The 21,465-nt window shown below is 35.3% G+C and overlaps 1 protein-coding gene across 11 annotated transcripts in view; it reads right to left on the reverse strand.

Moving 5' to 3' along the window:
- Positions 1-425: 425 nt before the first annotated feature.
- The window catches only part of CSNK1A1 (casein kinase 1 alpha 1), a 51,322-nt gene continuing 30,282 nt past the window's right edge, over positions 426-21,465 (reverse strand). For 2 of the 11 annotated variants that reach the window (XR_005019229.1, XR_005019231.1), the window contains 7 exons: positions 18,899-19,038; positions 17,644-17,722; positions 16,589-16,663; positions 13,176-13,282; positions 11,951-12,099; positions 8,088-8,482; positions 6,891-7,345 (listed from right to left, as the gene is read on the reverse strand). Coding sequence is in view for 8 of the 11 variants with exons in the window: in XM_036846189.1 (XP_036702084.1) it covers positions 8,430-8,482; positions 11,951-12,099; positions 13,176-13,282; positions 16,589-16,663; positions 17,644-17,722; positions 18,899-19,038 (603 nt within the window). In the remaining 3 variants the exon portion in view is untranslated. The other 9 variants (XM_036846190.1, XM_036846195.1, XM_036846193.1 and 6 more) reach the window with 7 other exon arrangements.

Here is a 21,465-nt window from a genome sequence, read left to right on the forward strand (position 1 = left end):
TCCACTTCCTCCAAATGAAATAGTCACCATGTTGGAGAACTGAACCATACAAATTCCTCTAAAATACAACCACGATTCTTACTACTTTCAGCAAGTATGATGCGCTTCAGCATTTCTCATGATTTTATAGCACTTCTCATGATTTTCTCAGAACAATGGGAGTTCAACCTCTGTCCTCCTTTCAGTCCCAATGAATGATCTAATCCTCCCTTGCTATATTCTCTTTGCTTGGACTCTCTGGATAGGTTAGTTTCCTACTCAGTGACAGGTATTCCACAATGCTTTTCCTTTTTTGGAATGATCCTGGTCTCTTACAACAACTTAAATGGGTTCCCAACCTCCAATTTATCCCTCAATCAATACTTTGTGGTCCTTCCAAAGGGCATTTTCAATATTGTCCATTCTTTAAATGGCTCTGTATTTTATTCTCTACCTGCCACACCTATCTGTATTTCACATCTTTCATTTGCTGCTCCCCATCTAATGAATCTGCTCCCACACTCGCTTGGACTTCCAGCCTACTCTTCCAAAAGCCTTAAACACCACCAAGAGTTAGATGTCCCTGCTAAGTGCTCCCACGGCATCCAAATGCTCACTTTTTAGTAATGGTAACTTAGGGGCACAAAATTGCTATCTCCTCTACTACACCGTGAGTTGTTAAAATGGAATTATCTTGGTCACCTTTGAATTCTGCAGCTGGTGCAGTTTCTGACATCCTAAAGTCAAACTGGAAGGTGCACTGTGATGGAAAACAGCTAAAATCATTTCTTCAAGCTCTTCTTACAAATATTTACCTATGAAAAATGTACATGATTGGAATGATAAATGGCCAGATAAAAATCCTTAATTTAACTATCAGACGAATAACTATGATTTATATTGCTCTGGCTAGCCTCCTCATGATGAACGACATGGATCTATTGGTCTCTTTAAGACTTTCTCCACCTCCATTTTACTCTTCTACTCATGTAGAAGTCATCTAATGAGTTAGGTGCTTTGACTCTCAGGTCCTGGGTGGTACTGACACCAAATATCTCAACATTGCTCCCAATACTAAAAACAATCATTAATATTACAAACATTTCTTCAAAATTTCAATCCAGATAGATGTACATGAAAGGCAACAACACAGTAGGAGTTTCTTGAAAAACCTCTTTAAGGGATCTGGTTTGGTAAAAGTAAAAGGTATAATGAACCAATTTGCCCCACCTGGCTGAAAAGGAGCAGAGACCAAACAACAGAATTAAGTGTGAATTCCCAGGTCTCTCAAACTTGCTGCACCTTTGTTCTCATTGTAGAACTCCAGCCACCGTGGGTCCACAGCCCCAAGCAACAGACACAGTGAATTTGACCAACTTAAAATGTGTCTTGGGACAGCTAGCTTCTCTAACAGCTCTGATATTGCTCAACATTTCCACTGTACCATTTGCATATGTCCTCAAAACTGGCCTAACACGTCATTTCAGAATATAAATCATTTTACTTCAACAATATACTATTTGATGATTAAATACAAAATGCATAGCCTGACTAGATCAAGTACACTCAATTCATCGCCATCTTAGGCTGTTTGAAAGATGAGAAGTGCACTAAAAGTTTGTCAATAAATGTATTCCAGAGAAGAGTGGAAGTTTTTTTGGGGGGATCCCCCAAATGTTGTGAGCAACCATCACGTGATTATAGTATAGTCTCACTTCAAAAGGAACAGCACATCTGAGATACCTAAAATTTTTATGTTTGTAACATTTTACTATAGCTCACAGACCTACTTACATGTTGGTCACACGGTTATCATTGTCTTGAAAACTGACAAAGAGAAAACCTAAAATACTGCTATCAGTCTGGCTCAGAAAGAGTCAACTATCTCATCTCACAAACTACTGGCGAATTTTTAGGAGCTAAGCTGAAAACATCTAGGCCACCCCTTCCCATGGTTCACTCTAGTCAAGTTACAAGAACATAATCTCAATATTTCAGCAAATGTTAAGAGAAAACTAGCTCAGTGGCTTGGATTCTAAAATCCTTTTGTTTGGTATTTTTATTATAATGGAATTAAATTTATAATTATTAAAGTATAATCTGCTCAAAACATTGCAAGGACTAGTAGAAATAGGAAAAATCTCTTAATATTTGTTGATAGAAAATAATAGTAAAAGCAACCCTCCAAAATTCCACTTGCAGGCCATAGGAGCATGAGCACAACCGTATGGGAGGAGATAACCAGTCTCTCCCTTCATATATATTCTTTTTTATTTTCTTGTTATACCTTCCCAAAACAGAGACATTCAACAGTAGTTAGAATGGCCATCTCCCAACATTTAAAAAACTGCACCCCCCAATGGGTGAACAAAGTAAAGAGTAGTAACCTAGAGTTCAGCTGAGTAAGCCACTGCGGAGCCTTAAGTGGTGAGGTCTTCCAATTTCAGAGTGATGTGTCTTCAACTTGTATCATCATTTTAGTGGAAAAACATAATTTAATTTTGGTGAAATGAGATTCATCTCCCGACAGGATTAGTAACAGCATTCACTGAATTTCACATTCTTCTTTTGTGAACTGTGAAGAAAATGAATGGTAGCTAGAAGATCAATGGTATTCCAGCTCCAGCTGTAGATGGAATGACAATATACCAGGACAAAAACACCTATATTTTGATTTACAAAGCTAACAGCAGTTTTAAATCTGCAACTTAATTACAGACCAACTACACCACAACCTTTTCAAATGGCAAAAATACAAAAAAGTGTTACAAAAATATTTCAGAAAAAGTGCATAGTCTAAGTGCATAGTAAATAAAAGCACTGAAAAATATCTTGCTAGAGGGAGTTCAGCTTGGAAAAGTTATTACCAAAGCTAAACGTTTTTATTTTACACAAACTATACTCAAAAATAGCTTTATGAGACTGATTTCTGGCTAAAAGTATCAAAGGGTTTATTAGTCAAGAAACAAATACCTTAACCAACACGGGTGGATAGAAGGAAACAAAGAAGCTGCCTACCCCAAAGTTCATACTCATTAAGATTTCTGCAGTATGATGGTGCTAATATATCTTTTAATGGCAAAATGTGGTCATCATTGAATTAATTATTGCTAACATAGTTTTCAAATGAAAAGAAAAAAAAAGAAAAAAAAAAGGAAGAAAACAAACCTGACACAATCTGACCAAACACATGTCAATTTACAATTTCAAGGTTATTTTACAAAATACCTACATTTACACAAATAGGCGCCTGGCAGCATTTTTAGACAAAAGTTCTTTTAACTTATCCTGATGTGCTATAAATGAATAAATTACACTAAAGAATTAGTTATTAAGCTTTTCTTTCTCTTGGGTCAGAAAAAGAAAAGAGCCACACATAAGACTGAGAGATGAACTGCAGGTAATTTATAGAAATGGGTGGGGGATAGGGAGGGTCAGCAGTCACAAGGACCTCACAGGGTATGATGCTCTCCAAGGTTAGGAGTCAATCTGCTTAGAGCCAATCAACAAGGAATTTAAACAATAGTTTCATTTTGTAGTTAAACCCTTTAACGCTTTCATTCTTATTCAAATCAGTCCAGGTGTTAGTCTGAGGCTGCAAAAGTTACAATACCAAGTCCTGGCAGTTGCAGCTGCAGCACTAGGTATTGTGCCTACAAGTCATAAAAAAAAAGAAAAATGAAAGAATGCCTTTCCGCTTCAGGGAAAAAAAATATTTTTAAATAAAAAATTTGAGAAAAAGTCATGACACTAAATCTAAAATGATTCGCAAAGGAATATTACGTAACAAATGGCTTGAAGTAGTCTATTAAAAAATTGGGGAGATTTTGATTTCGTAGTGAGTCAGCAAGGCATTTTTTTTTGTTTTAAAAAATCTCATTTCCTTACAGAAACAGTTTATAGTTTTTAATGAACTTGTAAACAAAAAAGCTCCCATTTCAAAATAAAACAAAATCCCAGATCATATAGATGTTTACAGTGATTACATTTATCTAAGCAACATACATACATGTTCAGTTTAAGATGTTAACTAAATTTCTGTGACAAATATGCTTTTTTCTTGTTTTTTTAATACCAAGAACATTATAGAGTTAATGCAGAGTCCTAAGGATAATCTAGTAGTCACTAAGTTTTTCTTAAGTCTTCACTTTAGATGCTGTTATTTCTAGCACAGTTAAGCAGGCAGAGTCTTTCATATGCTCAAACACTGGAATCTTTGGTTGCTACCTTATCAGCTGGCTTGCAAACAAGAAGCCAACCATTTTAAGAATGTTTTAAGTGAACAACTTGCAAACCCCAGGGATGGATAAACCCTAAGAATGCACAATTGTGAGCATTTACAACCATCACAACTGTGGCTGAAGACTGTTCATGCCGTTCTTCTGAAATGAGATCTCAAAGCAGTATAGTTCAAAATAAAAGATCTTAACAAAAAATTGGCATATGCACAATTTCTCCACCAATTTGTGTGTCAACCATTTAGTTAACTTTTCCACTTGAAAAAATGCAATAGAAAACTGGACACCATGTTTCACTATCTCAGTTAATATTCACAATTACAGCGGCTACAACTCAGGACACAGCATCACCAGTGCTGCCCAGAGCCAGTTTATACTGAAATTAAGTTCTTTACACCAAGTAAATGGTTGTCCACAACCACTGGCTAGTGTACATAATGAACTAAAATTTCTAGATTTGGGGAGAAACAAATGCTGCTCCGATCATCTGCTCTGCTTCTTCTGTTCCTTGATTCATGCTTAGAAACCTATTAAAAAAAAATCAAAACAGAAAAAAAGAATGTTAAACTCCAAGTTAAAAAAATTTTCTTAACCACACCCAAAGTAGGGAAATAATTAGTTTAGAATGGTAACTCATATGTTATTTTCATCTATTTGAAAATCACTAGGTCAGGTGATCGTTTAAAATAAAAAAAACCAGGAAACTTCTGTACTGGATGCCTCTAGGCAGGAGTGGTATACAGTGAATTAAAGCTTTCCGGTCCAGCATACAGTTCTCAAGAGAATTAGTGGTAATTCCAATAAGCCTGTTTTTGTTTACTTCTGTATTTCTAGTACCTAGAATACATTATGTGTTTATTAGTCAAATAAATAAAAAATAAGATTGCTTTATCAACTAGAAAGTAGTTTGAATCATACTGTGAGCAGGAACTTTTCTGTACATTATTTCTGACACAAATGAGGAACAAAAGGCTTTAATAATAAATGTATTCAAGGCATAATTATCTGAGTTATTCCACTGAACACAAACCTGGTAAGTATATGATTTTTATACAGAAACCTTAGACCTATAAAAATTCTTTACGTCTATCAGTTACATTAAAAAGACTAGTTTTTTACCACTGATTTGAAAATGTAAATGAGTGAGGCTTTCTGGCTTTACTTTCAAGCCTCCCCACCCTGTAAATACACTTCTCCTCCTCCAAAAATCAGACTTCAGGGCTTCCACATAAAGGCAGGTTTGAATAGGAGGCTCAGGTAATAATAGCTGCATGTTCTATCTACAGCTGAAGGCAACCAGAGGAATTACACCCATTTCTAATACCTACAAGCTTTATCTATAGCTAAAGGGAATATGCTGTCTCAACATCATGAAAATTCCATCAGCACCTCTCACCTACAGGCCTCCTTTAAAGTCATCAATGACCCTTGGTCCAACCCCTCCTCTTATAGCCAACCTATATAGCTCATTCTAGCTCACTCTAATCACTCACTTCCCTCAGCACAAACCATGTTTTTGTCAATCATAAGCTGCTCCTTTTTTGGTACTTCAACATTTGCAGGATCATCTCCAGCAGGCTTTGTGGGATACATGAAATAGTTCTGTAATTTACTTTTCATGCATGTATGCCTTTGTTTTTTCATTTGAGGGCAGAAAGTCATCTTCATTCATTTGAAAACTATATTGTGACAAGCTCCGAAGACAAAGATGTGAGTGTTGTACTTCTCTGTCTCTCCACAGTGCCTTAACAACAGAGTAGGTGCAAAACAGGCTTTTGCTGCCTGTCCTAGCACTAAGTTCATAAAGCAAATGCCAAAAGTGAAAGATAATGAAACTTTCTGAAAATGTACTTTGCCACAGGAATACTACGTTTCTGATGCATGTTATTAAATAGGATTCGCAATGTAAAACCACAAAAAGAAAAGGCTGTCAAATCAAACCTGAATTAAATTTTTAAAAATCTGACCATATACTGTAACTTAGTTCCAATGTTAAAATACAGAATATTTTAAAGCAAATTAAAACTATGGATTAGCTAAATAGCAATGACCCTTATCCTGAGGAGAATCTGGTTTCAAGTCCTGCAATTATCATTAAATACAATAAAAATGTTTTCACAACCACTAAAATTGTTGGGTTTTCTTATACTGTAGCTTTTTTACACAATTACACGATACTGAATAATTACTGGTATCCCCCTACTTTTCGAAAAGTTCGCTTTATGCCACTTCACATTATATGAAAGGCCTACATTAGTACCTGTTTTCATTAACCAAAGATTTTTTGCTTTTACGAAAAAAGGCAAAAAGCAAAAATAGCATTCAGCGTTTCACAGCAAACCTAGAGGCAGCATGCACCCTGAGTAGTGATAACGGCACTCCTGAGGATAAAGGCACCGCCAAGTTCTTTCCCTGGGAACTACCATCAGCCTCAGCCGCCACAGCTTTGAACTGTGTCTGCTAGCATCTATGCATTATCTCAATTTTTCAGCAACATGTATCCTAAGGTAACTGCTTCTTTGCTTTATGCCATTTTAGCTTAGGAAAGGTTTTGAATGCCCTACTTTCAGACAGGGAAACCTGTACTACGTTGAATATCCAAACAGCATTAAAATGAAAACCACTGTCACTAACAAACTAAAAAGAAAACATAAGTTACATTGTCAGTCAAAATATTAGAAAACTCTTGTGTCTTTAATAGGGATAAGAATTGCATCTGTTCATCTTTTAATCTGATATTTGAAGAACTGCTGGGTCAATTAATGATTACAATTGTTTAGGGGCTGGTTAAAGGCTAGCCTAACAATATTCCTGGTAGAATAGAGCAGTCAAATCCAGATTTAACTCTTCAGACTGGTCAATGGTAGGATATTCCACCCAGGGATCAATGTTTCTCCGGTGAATTGTCCTAAAATGTTACAGATGCTTGTTTAGGAAAAATCTCAATAGGAGCATTCAGCAGGTATTCAAGATTCAATCTTCAAGTACTAGGTATTCTTTTCCTCAGTGTGCAATTAGTCCTTGGTTTGTCTTGTAGTTTAGGTGGTATCTCCTGGTTTCTAAAGTCCAAAAACCCATCTTCACTGCAACAGTTAAAATAAGGAATGAAGGAATGAATCCCTTTGTTCCTAAAAAAGAGGGGGGGGAGAGGGAGGAGTTAAAATAGGGTTGGAGAATTAATGTGACAAATTCAGGACTTAATAGATACATTTAAGTTTTCTTTACAAATCTGCAAAAGGAGAAAGAATGTTTATTTTTATACAACTAACCAGGAGATTCTATCCCTCACTCTGAAATCTGGAAAGTATGTATCCGCTCCTATTTGTAAATTAACTTCAGATTAACTTGATTTTGTTTTTCAACAGAACCACAAACTAGTTCAAAGATATATTTATGTAACAGTAAGGCTAGGAAGTTTGCGATGAGCTTTTAAAATTTAGAGTCCTTTCACAGTGTAAGACGTAACTTTTAAAAATTAATTTTGACTATAATATTTACATTCACTACGCAAAGCCATTTATATTAACTAACTTTTCTTATAATATGCTTGTGTGGTTTTTCTGGTTGTATAGAATCAGAATCAAGTTTGGAGAATTCTGAATCAGACTGACAGTATAAAAGTTGAAGGAAAAAACAAGAACTAAAATAACTCTTCTTTTTCCACAGAAACTAAAAAAGTATTTAGTTGGGAAAGATAAAGGAAATAGATTTTTATCACTACAAATAAGATAAATGACAACTTAAGTATAGCAGGTACACATCATTCCTAAGCTGCGTTAAAAAAAAGACTGATGACCTGATTTCTTTTGTCTTCTCTTTTACAGAATTAATTCTGCTACAGATTTCTAAGGATGCTGAATTTTAAAATACCTGTTACAACTGCTTCCTTCCCCAGCTGGTAGATGGTCTGCATTATACACCACTGAGTCACAGCAACACTGTACTCTTCTAGGTCTTCTGACAGTTGTTTTCAATCTGACAAGTTGAAAAGTTTGATAGTTCCAGCAAGCCTTCGAGAGGTGGGCTTCAGATCACTTCAAGTCAACTCTTAAGCACTCATCTTTACTTCCTGTTGGGTTATTTGGTTCTTTTCTCTCCAGCTTTATTGTCCACAGTGAAAAAAAGCTGACAAAAATTTCAGCAAACAGATGCAGCTCCCCGGAACCTCTTTGGATTGAGAGTATTTGGAGCAGAGCAGTCTCTCCAGATATTTCAAGGTCTTCCCCTGTGATATGGTTTACGTTGCTGAATGACCAGCCACGTTCCTAGCAGCAATTGGTGAAGTCAGAAAAAGTTAAGCTAGACATAAATGGTAAGTGAAGCCCAGTAAATACTGGAAGGTAAATCAAGGAAGACCATGAACATGTAGGATAATGTAACGGGAAAAATATTTCTAATCTATTGAACGCCAACAATTTGACATTCATGTATACTATGATAAAACTATGCTTAGTAGCAATGACTGGAATAGTGAACAGATGGGTTATGATGATGAGAATAGTAGAATTAGGAGAGGATACACCTTTGGCTTCACTACCTTCTGCAATTCTCCCCATCTCTGCCCTCAACTAAAGAAATGGTTAAGTGAATTCTGAATGTCCTAAAAATATTTCTTTTTCCTTTACTTCTTAAATGTCTTGAAAAGTACTTTCCTTATAATCAAATATAGTTGAAGGGAGTGAAAATGAATTTGGAAGTGTATCAGATGTATTATCTTTTGTTTTCCTCTTTAATGTGTATAAAAACAATAACTGTAGTCTTGTGGTACCTGAGCACTTAAAAACAGTACAGATCATAGTGAGCATTAGGGGAGACGCCTTGTAGTCTTTTGATGGCCTTCAAAATGGAATATTTCAAAAGATCTTTTCTTTAGAAAAGTAAACAGAAGTCTATTACATATAAGTCCACCTTAGCTGAATGAGTCAGACTTTAAAGTCTTTGCACATTCTTAGTAAACTGCTAAAACAACTTATAGCTTTCAATGGAAGAAACATCAGATAAAGATTTTTCCAAAATTATCACAGAAAACGTATTAGTAAAAGCTACCATTTGGGGGATTTTTTTTCCCAGGAATGTATGTGCCCGCAATATAGAGATTCACTTGCTGAAGATCCATTTAAGATACTGAATCCTCTGATGTGGAAACCCCTGAAAGGGTAACTCGTGAATAACAAATGATATATTTAAAAAGCACATCTAAAATTTTAACTAGAAAAATATAATACGATTTTTTTTCATCACCACGGAAAAGATTTCTTGATATCAATGAATCACTGAGCTCTTCCTTGAATAAAAGCTTACTGTAGGGAATCCTAAGAGAATATGCTTTCAAACACCCTTATTACTTAGAGATTGGAATCAGGAGTAAGTAAAGCTAGAGCAGTTATTTTCAAACTCCAAGCTTCACAGGAGATTTCTTACTGGATGACCCAGATAATGGGGTTGGGGTAGAGGTTAGTTAGGGGAAATAGACTCCCCATACTTATTTCATACCACCCTCAACTGTGCTATGCTTTTCATAGCATAGCACAGTTATATGGGGTAGTTTTGTGTAAGATTTGTTTAGGGCACTAAGTTTTATATCCAAAATAAAACGAGTCAAAGATTAAAAAGAATTTTGTTCTTTGTATTCTGTGGAGTGGCATGTTTTAATTGCAAGCAATATTTTGCTTAGAGTCAAAACATACTGCCTGGAAATGCATTTCTGAAAGCAGTCAGTGATATGTGGTGGGTTTTATGAAAAGTCCAAATTTTCAAGATTTTACAAGTCCATGTCTGTGTGATATTTGTATAACCCCAGTGTCTAATAATGCTATGAAATTTTTATAAGATTTTAAGTTGCTTTTATGAAAAATACAATACAAAAGAAGGATTAAACTTAAGTTTAATTACAATTTTTTCCAATGAAACATACTAACTCAGTGGATCCAACTTCTCATCTTTAAGACCTAGATAAGGCAGGACAAAAATTTTGCTTGTTTATTGAGTAAGAGACACACAGTAAACTAACAAGGAAACCAGCTCAAAATAAGGTAATTCTTTCTGAAGGCGGCTGAATGCCTGAAGTGCAATGTTCTAGGTCAGATGAGATTTCAACCTAATTTTCGTTCTAGAAACTGCAACTTGTAATAATCCTATTATCTGGGCTAGCTTTAGTCAAAAACTGGTTTCATTTTGTGAGAAAAAGCAAATACACTGTAGGTGTCAGGTCCTCAGTTTACGGAGTCTATGTGGTCTTACCTAAATGGCAGGACCACTTCTCAGCAATACTAGCCACCTACCTCATTAAGAACCTGTTGACAATATGATTAGTTATATAATGATTAAAATGATTCAAAAGTGACAATTAAATTCCAACTATGATGCAGAGGTAGAGCACTGGGCAAGCATTAGTGTTTGTTATCTTGAGTTCAAACTTCCTCAACTAAGAACTCCCACTACATTAAACCTCCAACTGTGGATCCTTCCCAGAAACGTGGAAACGAAGTACCTCAACTTCATTCCTAATAGATGAGCTGCTGGGAGGAGGATGACATCAGTTAACTATACTACTTGAAAAGTATCCTCAGATTAGAGCCTACTTTTAAATTACAAAATTTTTTAATTGCAACAGTAAAAATATGGACCAAAGAAGACCAAGTTCAGATTAGAGCAGTGATTCATAAATTATGTAATTAGAAACCAAAAAACAAACCTTACCTGCCCACCACTTCCAGGAAGTAGGCAGTTATCAGGAGGTAAGCCCCAGAAAGGGGAAAAGAAAAACAGACAAAAAACATAAAACACAGGAGTTGAACTGTATGGCAACAGTGATAAGAAATGGCACTGTGCCCTAACAGTTCTACTCCTTAGTAGCACTAAGAGTGCCAGAGACATATAGAAAGGAAATAGACTAACAGCTCAGTGGCATTTGCCCCAGTTTTTTTTTTTCTTTCCAATTTGCGAGGAATAACTGCAGAATTCAATTCTACAGTAGACCCCTAGACCCTGAATATTTGTACAATTAAAAAAAAGTAAAATAAAAAAAAAAAAAGTAAAGCCCTAAGAAAAAAATCATTTTGAAATTAAGAACATATATAGCTAAGCAGCAACTAAAAGAGAGATTTATTTTTGTGATAAGGAAGGATGTGTCGAGCTTTTCAGTTATTTGAGCATTTAAGAGAGTAAATGAGGTGCTCTGCAACTGAGAAGACAGACACTTCAAGGGCAATGCCAGACTCACCTCTTGAACTTAGATCATGTTCACAATTTTCCATTTTTAATTCTAAAGCATTAACATGCAGAAAAATTCTTAACACTGTTAGTTGGAAAGAAAGTCAAAATACCATGGCTAACCAGATTCATTATTAAAAATCAACAAGTGTTAGGTCTAGGATTTTGGATTGATTGATTATACCATATTCCCAACACCGAATGTTTATTTTGGAAAGGGTTAATGAATGAGTAAAAAAGATGCAGTTGTTAAAAATGACCCAAAATCCCAAGAGAAATGATAATAATATACACACATATATGTATATACAAATACATATACATATATATGAATAAGGACATTTGGGTTTAAAGTTAGTAGTCAAATTTTCCAAGGACGTCTTTTTTTAAAAACAAAGAGCCAAATTTTTATGTATTTTAAAACCACCTCCTCGATCTAACACTGTTAGAAATGGATGAATTACCCAATTTTGTGTTCAATTTTTTTTCCCTGTAACGTCACTTGGTTCTTGGCTACTAACCTTTCATGTTACTCTTGGTTTTGTCAGTTTGCTTGCCTGTGGGGGTTTGGGCCTGCTGACCCTGCCCACTTGAAGAGGCTGCCTGCTGTGCTGCTTTCTGCTTTAACATTGTCCAATCAAATGTGTAGTCATATTGGTGATTCAGGGTCCTGGAAAATATAAAATTATAGGTTAACCCATTATTAATAGGGTCCAATTAAATACTCCACAGAACTTTCAAGACAGTGAGAGCATTTTCTAAGGAAATGAGTATCTTCTCTTAAGTGTTGTAGCTTCTACAAGATTTCTTTCCCTACAGATGACTTACTGTTCAGTTAATTCCACTTTTTACATGTCTCAATTGGGGGGAAATGATGCCACCGCTTTGGTCTGCTGTATTCAAGAATAAATCCTCTCCCTTTTCAAAAAGAAGCTGCCTTTAAACTTTCTTGAAATGAGCAGGGGAGTGGGAATGAAAGGCAGCCATGAGGGAATTCTCTGGCAGTCCAGTGGTTAGGACTCCGTGCTTTCACTGCCGAGGGCGCGGGTTCAACCCCTGGTCGGGGAACTAAGATCCCACAAGCGGCACTGTGCAGCCAAAAAAAAGCAGCATGAACAACAAAAACACTGAGTCAAGCTGTCAGTTATGGGGGAATATTCTTAACAGAAGGTATCCCCTAAAGACAAATCAGAGTAGACATGAGACTGTAACTTTGAGAGGGCGATGTCTATGCTGGTGACTTGGGAAGACTTTTCTAGGATTAGAGGATTATCCCTAATTCTTCTCTTCCAACTAAGATTTTGAGCCACATGTACTTTATTTTTCCCTTTTGTTCAAGACCAATTACGGGTTGTATACCTAGGGACCCTAGAGTTTGGGCCTACCTCCACAATATCATAAACTCCAATTATTGCCTGATATTTTAATTGCTATTCATTTTGGTATTGAGCAGGGTTCTCTACCAAGTTGGAGAGTCCCAACTGCCACCAACAGTCACTTGTATCTAATGTGAATTGTGTAACTATTGTGGAAAACTTATATTCTACTTTGAGTTTGATTTAAGTTTCTCCATCCCAAACTAAAATATTTCAAGGACATTTGGAAATGGAAAAATGTCAAACTCACAGTTTCTTAACATTTCATCATACTGGTTAGACCCACTTTTACTTGTTACTTGTCAGAATAGATATGTTGGGCAGACTGAACTAATTTCCCTCACTGGAGTTTATAGTCTTAAAAACTGACCTGAAAAGAATGCGGAATAGCTGCCTCAGGTACATGTAATCCGGGGCTTCCTCAAAGCGCAGCCCACGGCAATAGTTTAAGTACATGGCAAATTCTGCAGGAAATCCCTATGAGTTCAAGAGTTAAAACACAAAATTAAGACAACAACAACAAAAAACTTATTTAAAACAGAAAAATCAATGTATTTAAAAACAAGCAAGAAATGTATTTGAGGATATTTTACTACTTTGCTATAAGATCTGAGAACTAAAATAGCAATAATATGACTTGGTATCCTCATAAATTTGACAAAATTTCATCGTCCCAACCACCTTATTATGTACTATATCTTTTAATATTGGTAGAGGAAATATATATCCTTTCCTTACAGTATCAGGTTCTTAAATAATTTAGATATCCCACTTGTTAACCTATTATTTTATCAATGTACAATAACTGGATGGCAATAAAGAATAAACAACAAAAATGAGGCCAGTAATGTTCTTTGCCAGAACAGGACAGTGAGTGGGTACTCTCTCTCCATTCTGAAATTACTTTCTTTTTAAACAGCAGTATAGACCTATATAAAGAGAAGTAAAATCAAGAGTGCAATTATACAAAGCAACCATTGTTATGATATAGATCAATCCACTACCACACCCTATGAACATACTGGGTTTGTCTTTTCTTTTTTCCATAATCCAATGCTTCCTCCTATGAATAGATTGGGTTTGTCTTTTTTTCCATAACTGTTATCATACTGCATACATAATATATTCCATTTTCCATTAAAAGATTGCAAGCATCCTTCTATGTCATTTCTAACCTCCGCATGAACTTTTTAGAAGTTCATGGCTGGATATTATTTGACCTAATGAATACATCATAATTAACTTGTTCCCTATAACTGGACATTTAGAGGATTCCATTTTTCTCTATTATAGACAATACTAATAAGTACGTCTGAGGCGTAAACTGTTTCCACGTTTGGTTTCTTAGCAAAGATTCTCAAAGATGTATACAGACGTTTTTTAAGGCTGTAGATATTAGTCACCAAAAGGATTCTGCCATTAGGAACCTAGAAATGCGGAGTATTTTAACAACAAAAATCCTCACATCTCTTCCCTTTGAGTAAATGTGAATGTGAAGGGAGATGAGTTAAAAGAGGCAGTCTCCTCCCAAAACCTTATGACTTTGAGAAATTTCTCACATCCACAAGGTAGGATAGAATGTATATATCCACAACATTTATTTTTTACTGATTACAGTGATGGAAACAAATTTAATTTTTACAAAGTACTTTTTTTAAAATTTATTTTATCTATTTTATTTTTGGCTGCGTTGGGTCTTTGTTGCTGTGTGCAGGCTCTTCTCTGGTTCCGGTGAGTGGGGGCTACTCTTTGTTGCGATGCGAGGTCTTCTCATTGCAGTGGCTTCTCGTTGCAGAGCACCGGCTCTAGGCGCGTGGGCTTCAGTAGCTGTGGCACGGGGGCTCAGTAGTTGTGGCTTGCGGGCTCTAGAGCGCAGGCTCAGTAGCTCGGTAGTTGTGGCGCATGGGCTTAGTTATTCCACGGCATGTGGGATCTTCCCGGACCAGGGCTCAAACCCATGTCCCCTGCACTGGCAGGCAGATTCTTAACCACTGCGCCACCAGGGAAGCCCTTATAAAGTACTCTTATGCTATTTTCTTCTCTGGTGGACAGTTAAAAATACATAATAAACATATTGTACATTTTAATTTTTAAAAAACTCTCAACAGGACTTTTCAACTTTTAATATACATTCACAGTCTGTATTAATAGTATTCTGCATTTATCAAATGAACTTACTTTTACAAAAGAAAACTACCAACATGATAAGCATTTCATATGTAAAGTATGAACTGTCGCTAGCCATGCCGCTGGACCATAAGACTGAAAACAATCTCACTACTTTATAGTAATACCTAATACTTCGGTGTTCATTGCACCCTGAATCAATTATATGTGTCTAATCCAGAAAGACAAATGTAGTTCACAATTTCCAGATCAAAATTAAGATGCAGCACACAAGCAGAGAATGTACTAAATCCTCCCGTTCTCTTCCTGTAAAAATGGCTGACTTTTATAAGTCAAATGAAACTTTGTAAGTAAGTACTGTATGGAAAATATGATGTTTTGCTTCCTGAAGTATAAGACTTTAAAGTTATTTGGGTAAACTATAACATATGAATATTTTATTCATTAACCTAAAATGTATTTCATAATTTAAAACAAATCCCCAAAGAGTCTCAGAAAAGATCATAATTTCCCAACCCATCCCCTCTGTTTCTGTAGATATGCAGAAAAAGAGAAAGCAAATTTGTGGATGGGGAGACTCATAAAGACATCACCATTTACTCCCTTCCAAAGTACTATTTCAACTCATGCTGATTTCTCCCTTCTACCACCCAAATATGTAATTATATATTGTTTTCTAATTATTTCAGGTATGCAACTGTCACAAAGATGACCATGTGGTCTTCTTTCTATGGAAGAGACATCATGACACAAGTATCTTTCCACTCTCAACTCACGCGCCTCTCTTCAAAGTCTGAGATTTCAGAGAAATGAGCCAGATTCAAACTGCCACCCATACTGTTGGACACTTCCTATTTCTGGATTGTTCTAATCTGCTTGCCTTTGTTTCCCTAGTTCCTTGATGTGCCAATTGTGGATATCCTTTCTTCTCTGGCACCAGTTTAAGAATAAGGGGAATATTTCTTAACTTAATTTTCTCATAAATTCGTTTTGAGGTTTGGAATTGAGGTTCTATTAGAAAAGTTTACCTCCTTCTTATTTTTCCTCCAATTTAAAACAGATCATAGGGCCTAAACCAGAAACATAAAACAATTATTTTAAAATGACTCATATGTTCAGGTCATTCCTTTTTAAATTTTTTTGGCTGTGTTGGGTCTTCGTTGCTGTGCGCCGGCTTTTCTCTCATTGCGGTGAGCGGGGGCCACTCTTCGTTGTGGTGCGTGGGATTCTCCTTGAGGTGGCGTCTCTTGTTGGGGTGCACGGGCTTCAGTAGTTGCAGCGTGTGGGCTCAGTACTTGTGGCACATGGACTCCAGTAGTTGCGGCACACAGGCCCTAGAGCGCATGGGCTTCAGCAGTTGTGGCGTGTGGGCTCAGCAGTTGTGGCATGCGGGCTTAGTTGCTCTGCAGCACATGGGATCTTCCCAGACGAGGGATCGAACCCGTGTCCCCTGCACTGGCAGGTGGATTCTTAACCACTGCGCCACTAGGGAAGTTCTCAAGTCATTCATAAAGATACCAAGAATCAACCAAAGTAAATTTAAAACAGTAAATAGCTACTCAATAGGATGCTTAAGTTCTGAGGCTGGAAAAGAAAATGTTCCTTTTTGTTCCTGGATCATTTATATTAAAAAAAAAAATCATCATGTACACTTACCTTACATAAAACTTCAACAGGTGTGGACATCTTCTTTTCACTAATTTTTTCATACTTTTGCTTCTTTGTTGCAGCCTGTGGAAAATAAGAATCAAACCACACAGATATACTCAATATTATGAGAAGAATCTTGCTAGTTTAACATACTACACATAAAAGGAAACTTGAGAGTCAAGAGAAATCATAACCTAGAATAAAAAAGAAATCAAAGTATAATACATGTAATCTCCTTTTCCTCAACTGTTAACTTTTCACATGACTTTCTGCTTCAAGAACGTTTTTAGTTATTAGTAAAGGGTGAGTTTAACAGGAATATGATTTAAGTAAAAACAGGTGGAGTCAAATTTGAAATGAGATTTCTGAACCCATATTCAACAAGGGCAAAATAAGCAGATCAATACCAAACTCATGTGCCTGCCCATCATTTAGTGACATTAATAACTGGTGTTATTTTTCCAGTGTAAAAATATTCACATTGGATAAAGCTACCCACACATTGAGCAATTTGTCAAGCTCATAGATGCTCAATAAATATAGGGACCATTTACCTTTCAAGGACCAATAAAGCATCTAAACAGCCATTAAGTTCTTGGACACAGTAATTTATCATTACCATACAAATACAAAAGTAATGGTAAAACTCCTAATTAATGGAAACAAGTAAAATGCTAGGACAATTAAATAATATAGCTAGTATTACTGGATAAACTAGTTCTACCGTACATAAAAGTACACATTTTCAACATAATGGCAACACATCAAAATGAGAAAGTCTCCACCTCTCTTAGCCCATGTCAAGTTCCTTCCAGGTAAAGCTACTGGTTACCAATGGGTATCTGCTAATTGTCCCAAAGGAAACTGTTCCTCAAGTGTGACTGTGAGAGTCTATTAACCTAATTATTACAGAAACGATCAGATTTTATTTTACCAATAAAAGGTAAAAATAAAGTCATTCACTCTCAGAAAACCTCATACTTGAAAGGGACCTTAAAGATCATCTCCAATGTGTATTTGTATTCTTAAAACAAAAAGCTGGTGATATGAGTCTGGTTTACCTTTAGTCCTTGCCATGGCAGGCTGGTTCTATTAAAATACATCAAAACATATCCTAATGATTCCATGTCATCTCGGCGACTAGAAAAGAAAATGTAAATTTAAAGGCTGGAATTATTGTGAAGAACATGTGAAAGAAAGCCAGGTACACAAGAAAAAATGTTTCCAAGCAAGGAGAGAAACTAATTTGGTATCTTGTGCAAGAAGTTAGTTAAGGTAATTTTTAAAAAAAGTTCCTAATGGGTTACTTCTAAACAAAATTTCCTCACAGAATCCAAAATTATAAAATCCAACACGATCCTGCAACTTAACTTTTAAAGAGCAAAAGGAATTTAGCTAAATAACTTTCTAAATGAGGTTAATGAAGATGGAAGAACCATCTAGCAGGACATAAGTTTTGCAGAAGCTCACAAAGATTATTTAGGGATAACGCTGAAAAAATGAACAACTTAAAGCTAATTAAACATCTATATGAATATATACACATACATACATATATATACACACTTACACACATATTCAGACAGATACATGTATTTAAGGACTGGTAATGGCCTACAGAAGATGTGAAACTATAGTTTAACCAAGGGTACTCAGATATTCATGGCTATTCCCTAAGCTTAACAACTCATTCTCATGAAGTTCCCTAACCTGGAAGCATATCATATCTACGCTTATTTTAAGGAGCAAAAAGAAAAATGATTGACAAAAGATGAAAGTAGATGAAAAACTAGAATTCAAGTCAGAAAATAGAAAGACCACAGAAATTAGGACAATGTTTAAACTAAATCCTATTCATTTATGTAGGGGTGGAAGAGTAGAACAGGGGATGGTCCACCAACCACATTTTGGTTTATTAGGAATCAGATAACATTCTCCTTGTAAAAATAACCAATACATTCTTCCCCTAAACTCAACTTGCATCACTAACATATAAAAAGCCCAAGATCAGTATTAAGAAAAAAAGTATTGTCTTTAGCTGCAAAAAGAAACATAAAGTTGGATTTATGCTTCTAATTTCCATCATGCAATATTTTCTCCTCAAAAGACAAGCTTCAACAAAGAAAACAAAAAGGCCTCATTTAATCGGCTTCTCTGCACTGTCCAAAGCAGCAGGTAAAAGGATTAATAAGTGTCTTTCAAATCTTCAGCCAAGAAACATCTTTAGATATTGTAAGAAACTAATTAAAATATTTAAAAAACCCATCAATGGCTTTTGCTATGGATTTGATAAACACATTCAATTTTCAAACTCACCTCTGTTCAATACCAAGATGTGCATTGATGCTAGCATATCGAGCAGTGCCAGTGAGATTTTTATCTTCTCTATATGGTATGTGTTGCCTTGTCCTGTTGTCTCTGTACTTTTTGGCCAAACCAAAATCAATAAGGAATAACTTTAAAAGAAAATAAAGAGACATTAGGTTTCCAATCTTGTTCAGTTAAACTGCTTCTTACTCATTAAATGGCATCTATTCTATTTTGTTCAATTATATTAAAATAAAGCATCATAAACAGAACAGATAATGAACAAACTTAACACTCCAATAAGCTTTTATTAGTCCTCATCAATAAATCAAGTTAAAAAAATACAGTTAAGTCAAGTGGTTGATCCCTGTCAGCTGAACAAGTTCATAGGCCCAGTTCATTACACATTCAGGAGCCTGTCTTTGGAACCTCTAACATAGTGGAGAAATGTATACATGCTCAATAGCAGAGTTGCTGACAAGTGTGCTGTATGCCATAATGAAGCCTGACATCCTGTTACACTGGTAACAAGCATGGGGTTTTAAAAAACTAGACATAAGCTATCTGGAACTCTTCCATTCTACAAAGGCCACTCTTTAGTATGCCAACAGAACGCTCATTATCTAAAATAAGACAACTCTGAAAGTTGTATATTGACAACAAAACCAAGATTTTTATTTATAATAAATAAGCATTTTAAAACAAGCATGCATTTCATTTTATTTCCAACTGACATTTATGCATGTGAGCAGCTTAAGCTTCTGGAAAATATAACAAGTTGATCTAAAGTCTTAAAAAGCACTTAAGTATTTATTTATTTAAATAAAGGTGGCTTACAATCAGCAGTTTAAATGAGCTAACCAGAAACCAAGTAGTATTTTAGAACAAAATAATGTTTAGTGCTGTTTCATTTATATGGTACACAGGGCGTAAGATACTCATTTATAATGTAGCTAATTTTTAAAATTAATTCAGGTTTACTCTCCATGATTAAAACTTTTATACGAAGAAAAAAAACCGAAGTATTTTGGGGGGAAAAACCCAAAGTATGTTCATATTTACCTACCTTCTAAATCAAAATAATCTTAACTTAAAATTTTATTTAGCCTTTATCATAAAATCACTTATCAAAAGTTATGTCTACAAAGTTTATCAAGCAAAGCAGGTCTATGTGCTCTTATACTATGTAGCCCTACACTATTCTTTTCTAGTTACACCTAAATTTTGTAGTTTTTCTTCCCATTAGGCTGACATTAGGTTCCTTCTGCAGTTTACAGTCTGTGATGTACTGGGAAACATGACCAACTAGCCTGTTGGGGTTTGTGTCAAAAAATAACTAAAGCAAGTTACTGATTTAAGTGAAAAAGATATGACCAAGTGCTTCTTTTAGGAGGTTGAAAAATGCCTATTTCAGGCAGGCACTACAACCTAGCCTTAGTTATACACTGGATGGGAAAGACTGAGGTTTGAGCTTCTGTAACCATGTTGACAATGAAACACTTATTTTCACCTGGTCTACTACTACAAAGAATGAAGATTAAATTTTCAGTAAAATGTAACTGGATAATGAAAGCTCTTTAGTATGATTAAACTCACTTCTTGAACAACTGAGTTATTATAAAATAGGGACAGGAAAGTTAATGTTATAAAACACTAAGAGAAATAAAGCTCATACTCTTTAAGTTTCTTTCGATATGAAAATTGGCTCAGTACTCAAATATTAAAATGAGCAAAATATACTTATGTTAAGCAAAACAAAAATTATGACTTAAGTTCTACAGATTCACACTGAAAAGAAAACAAAGGAAAAACAAACATAAAAGGACATCCAGCTTCATGGCATTTAAAAACTCTCCCAAAGAATTATGTGGGTTATGAATAAAAAGTGATAAGGACATAAACTTTCTTCTAAGGATTATTTTCTGAGATTGCTTCCTTTAGTACTCCAAATGGAGGCGAAAACAGGAACAACTCTGACATGGTTATGTCTGATAGTTACATTCATGTCTAGATTCAACAGCTCCATTTGCAACTCAATAACCACTTTCTCACAACTAAAAGACTGCTTTATAAAAACTCAGTGTTCACTAAAGTTCTTTCCTTCTACAATTCTAAAGGACAAAAACCTAACTTATTAAGAAAACAAAAATGGACAAACACTATCTTCTTAAGTATCTCAATCTTCAATATCAAAGCAAAAAAATTTTTAATTTTCTCCTATAAAAACTGAAAATGAGTCAGGAAAAGTAATGTCACTGATAAACAAAGGTATCCCATTTTAAGAGCAAACAACTGAAAACTACTTAAAATTAAAAAATTTTAAATCTCTTGATAGTTCATTACCTTCTGGTACCTATCATGCTTCTTTAGTCGCTCTCTATGCACTGAATTTAAAACGAGTAAAAACATATATAATGGGAAATATTTACATGAAACCATGTCATACCAAGGATACAACCCAACAGCCGCAGATATGTAAAGGTAAAACCAAACAAGGAAAAGTCAGTATTCAAAGTCATAAAATAATGTGTTTTTATAGGTCTGCATATGCAAAGAGACGTTTAAACTCTTCGGTT

The sequence above is a fragment of the Balaenoptera musculus genome, chromosome 3, assembly GCF_009873245.2.
Source record: "Balaenoptera musculus isolate JJ_BM4_2016_0621 chromosome 3, mBalMus1.pri.v3, whole genome shotgun sequence".
Classification (NCBI taxonomy): Eukaryota; Metazoa; Chordata; class Mammalia; order Artiodactyla; family Balaenopteridae; genus Balaenoptera; species Balaenoptera musculus.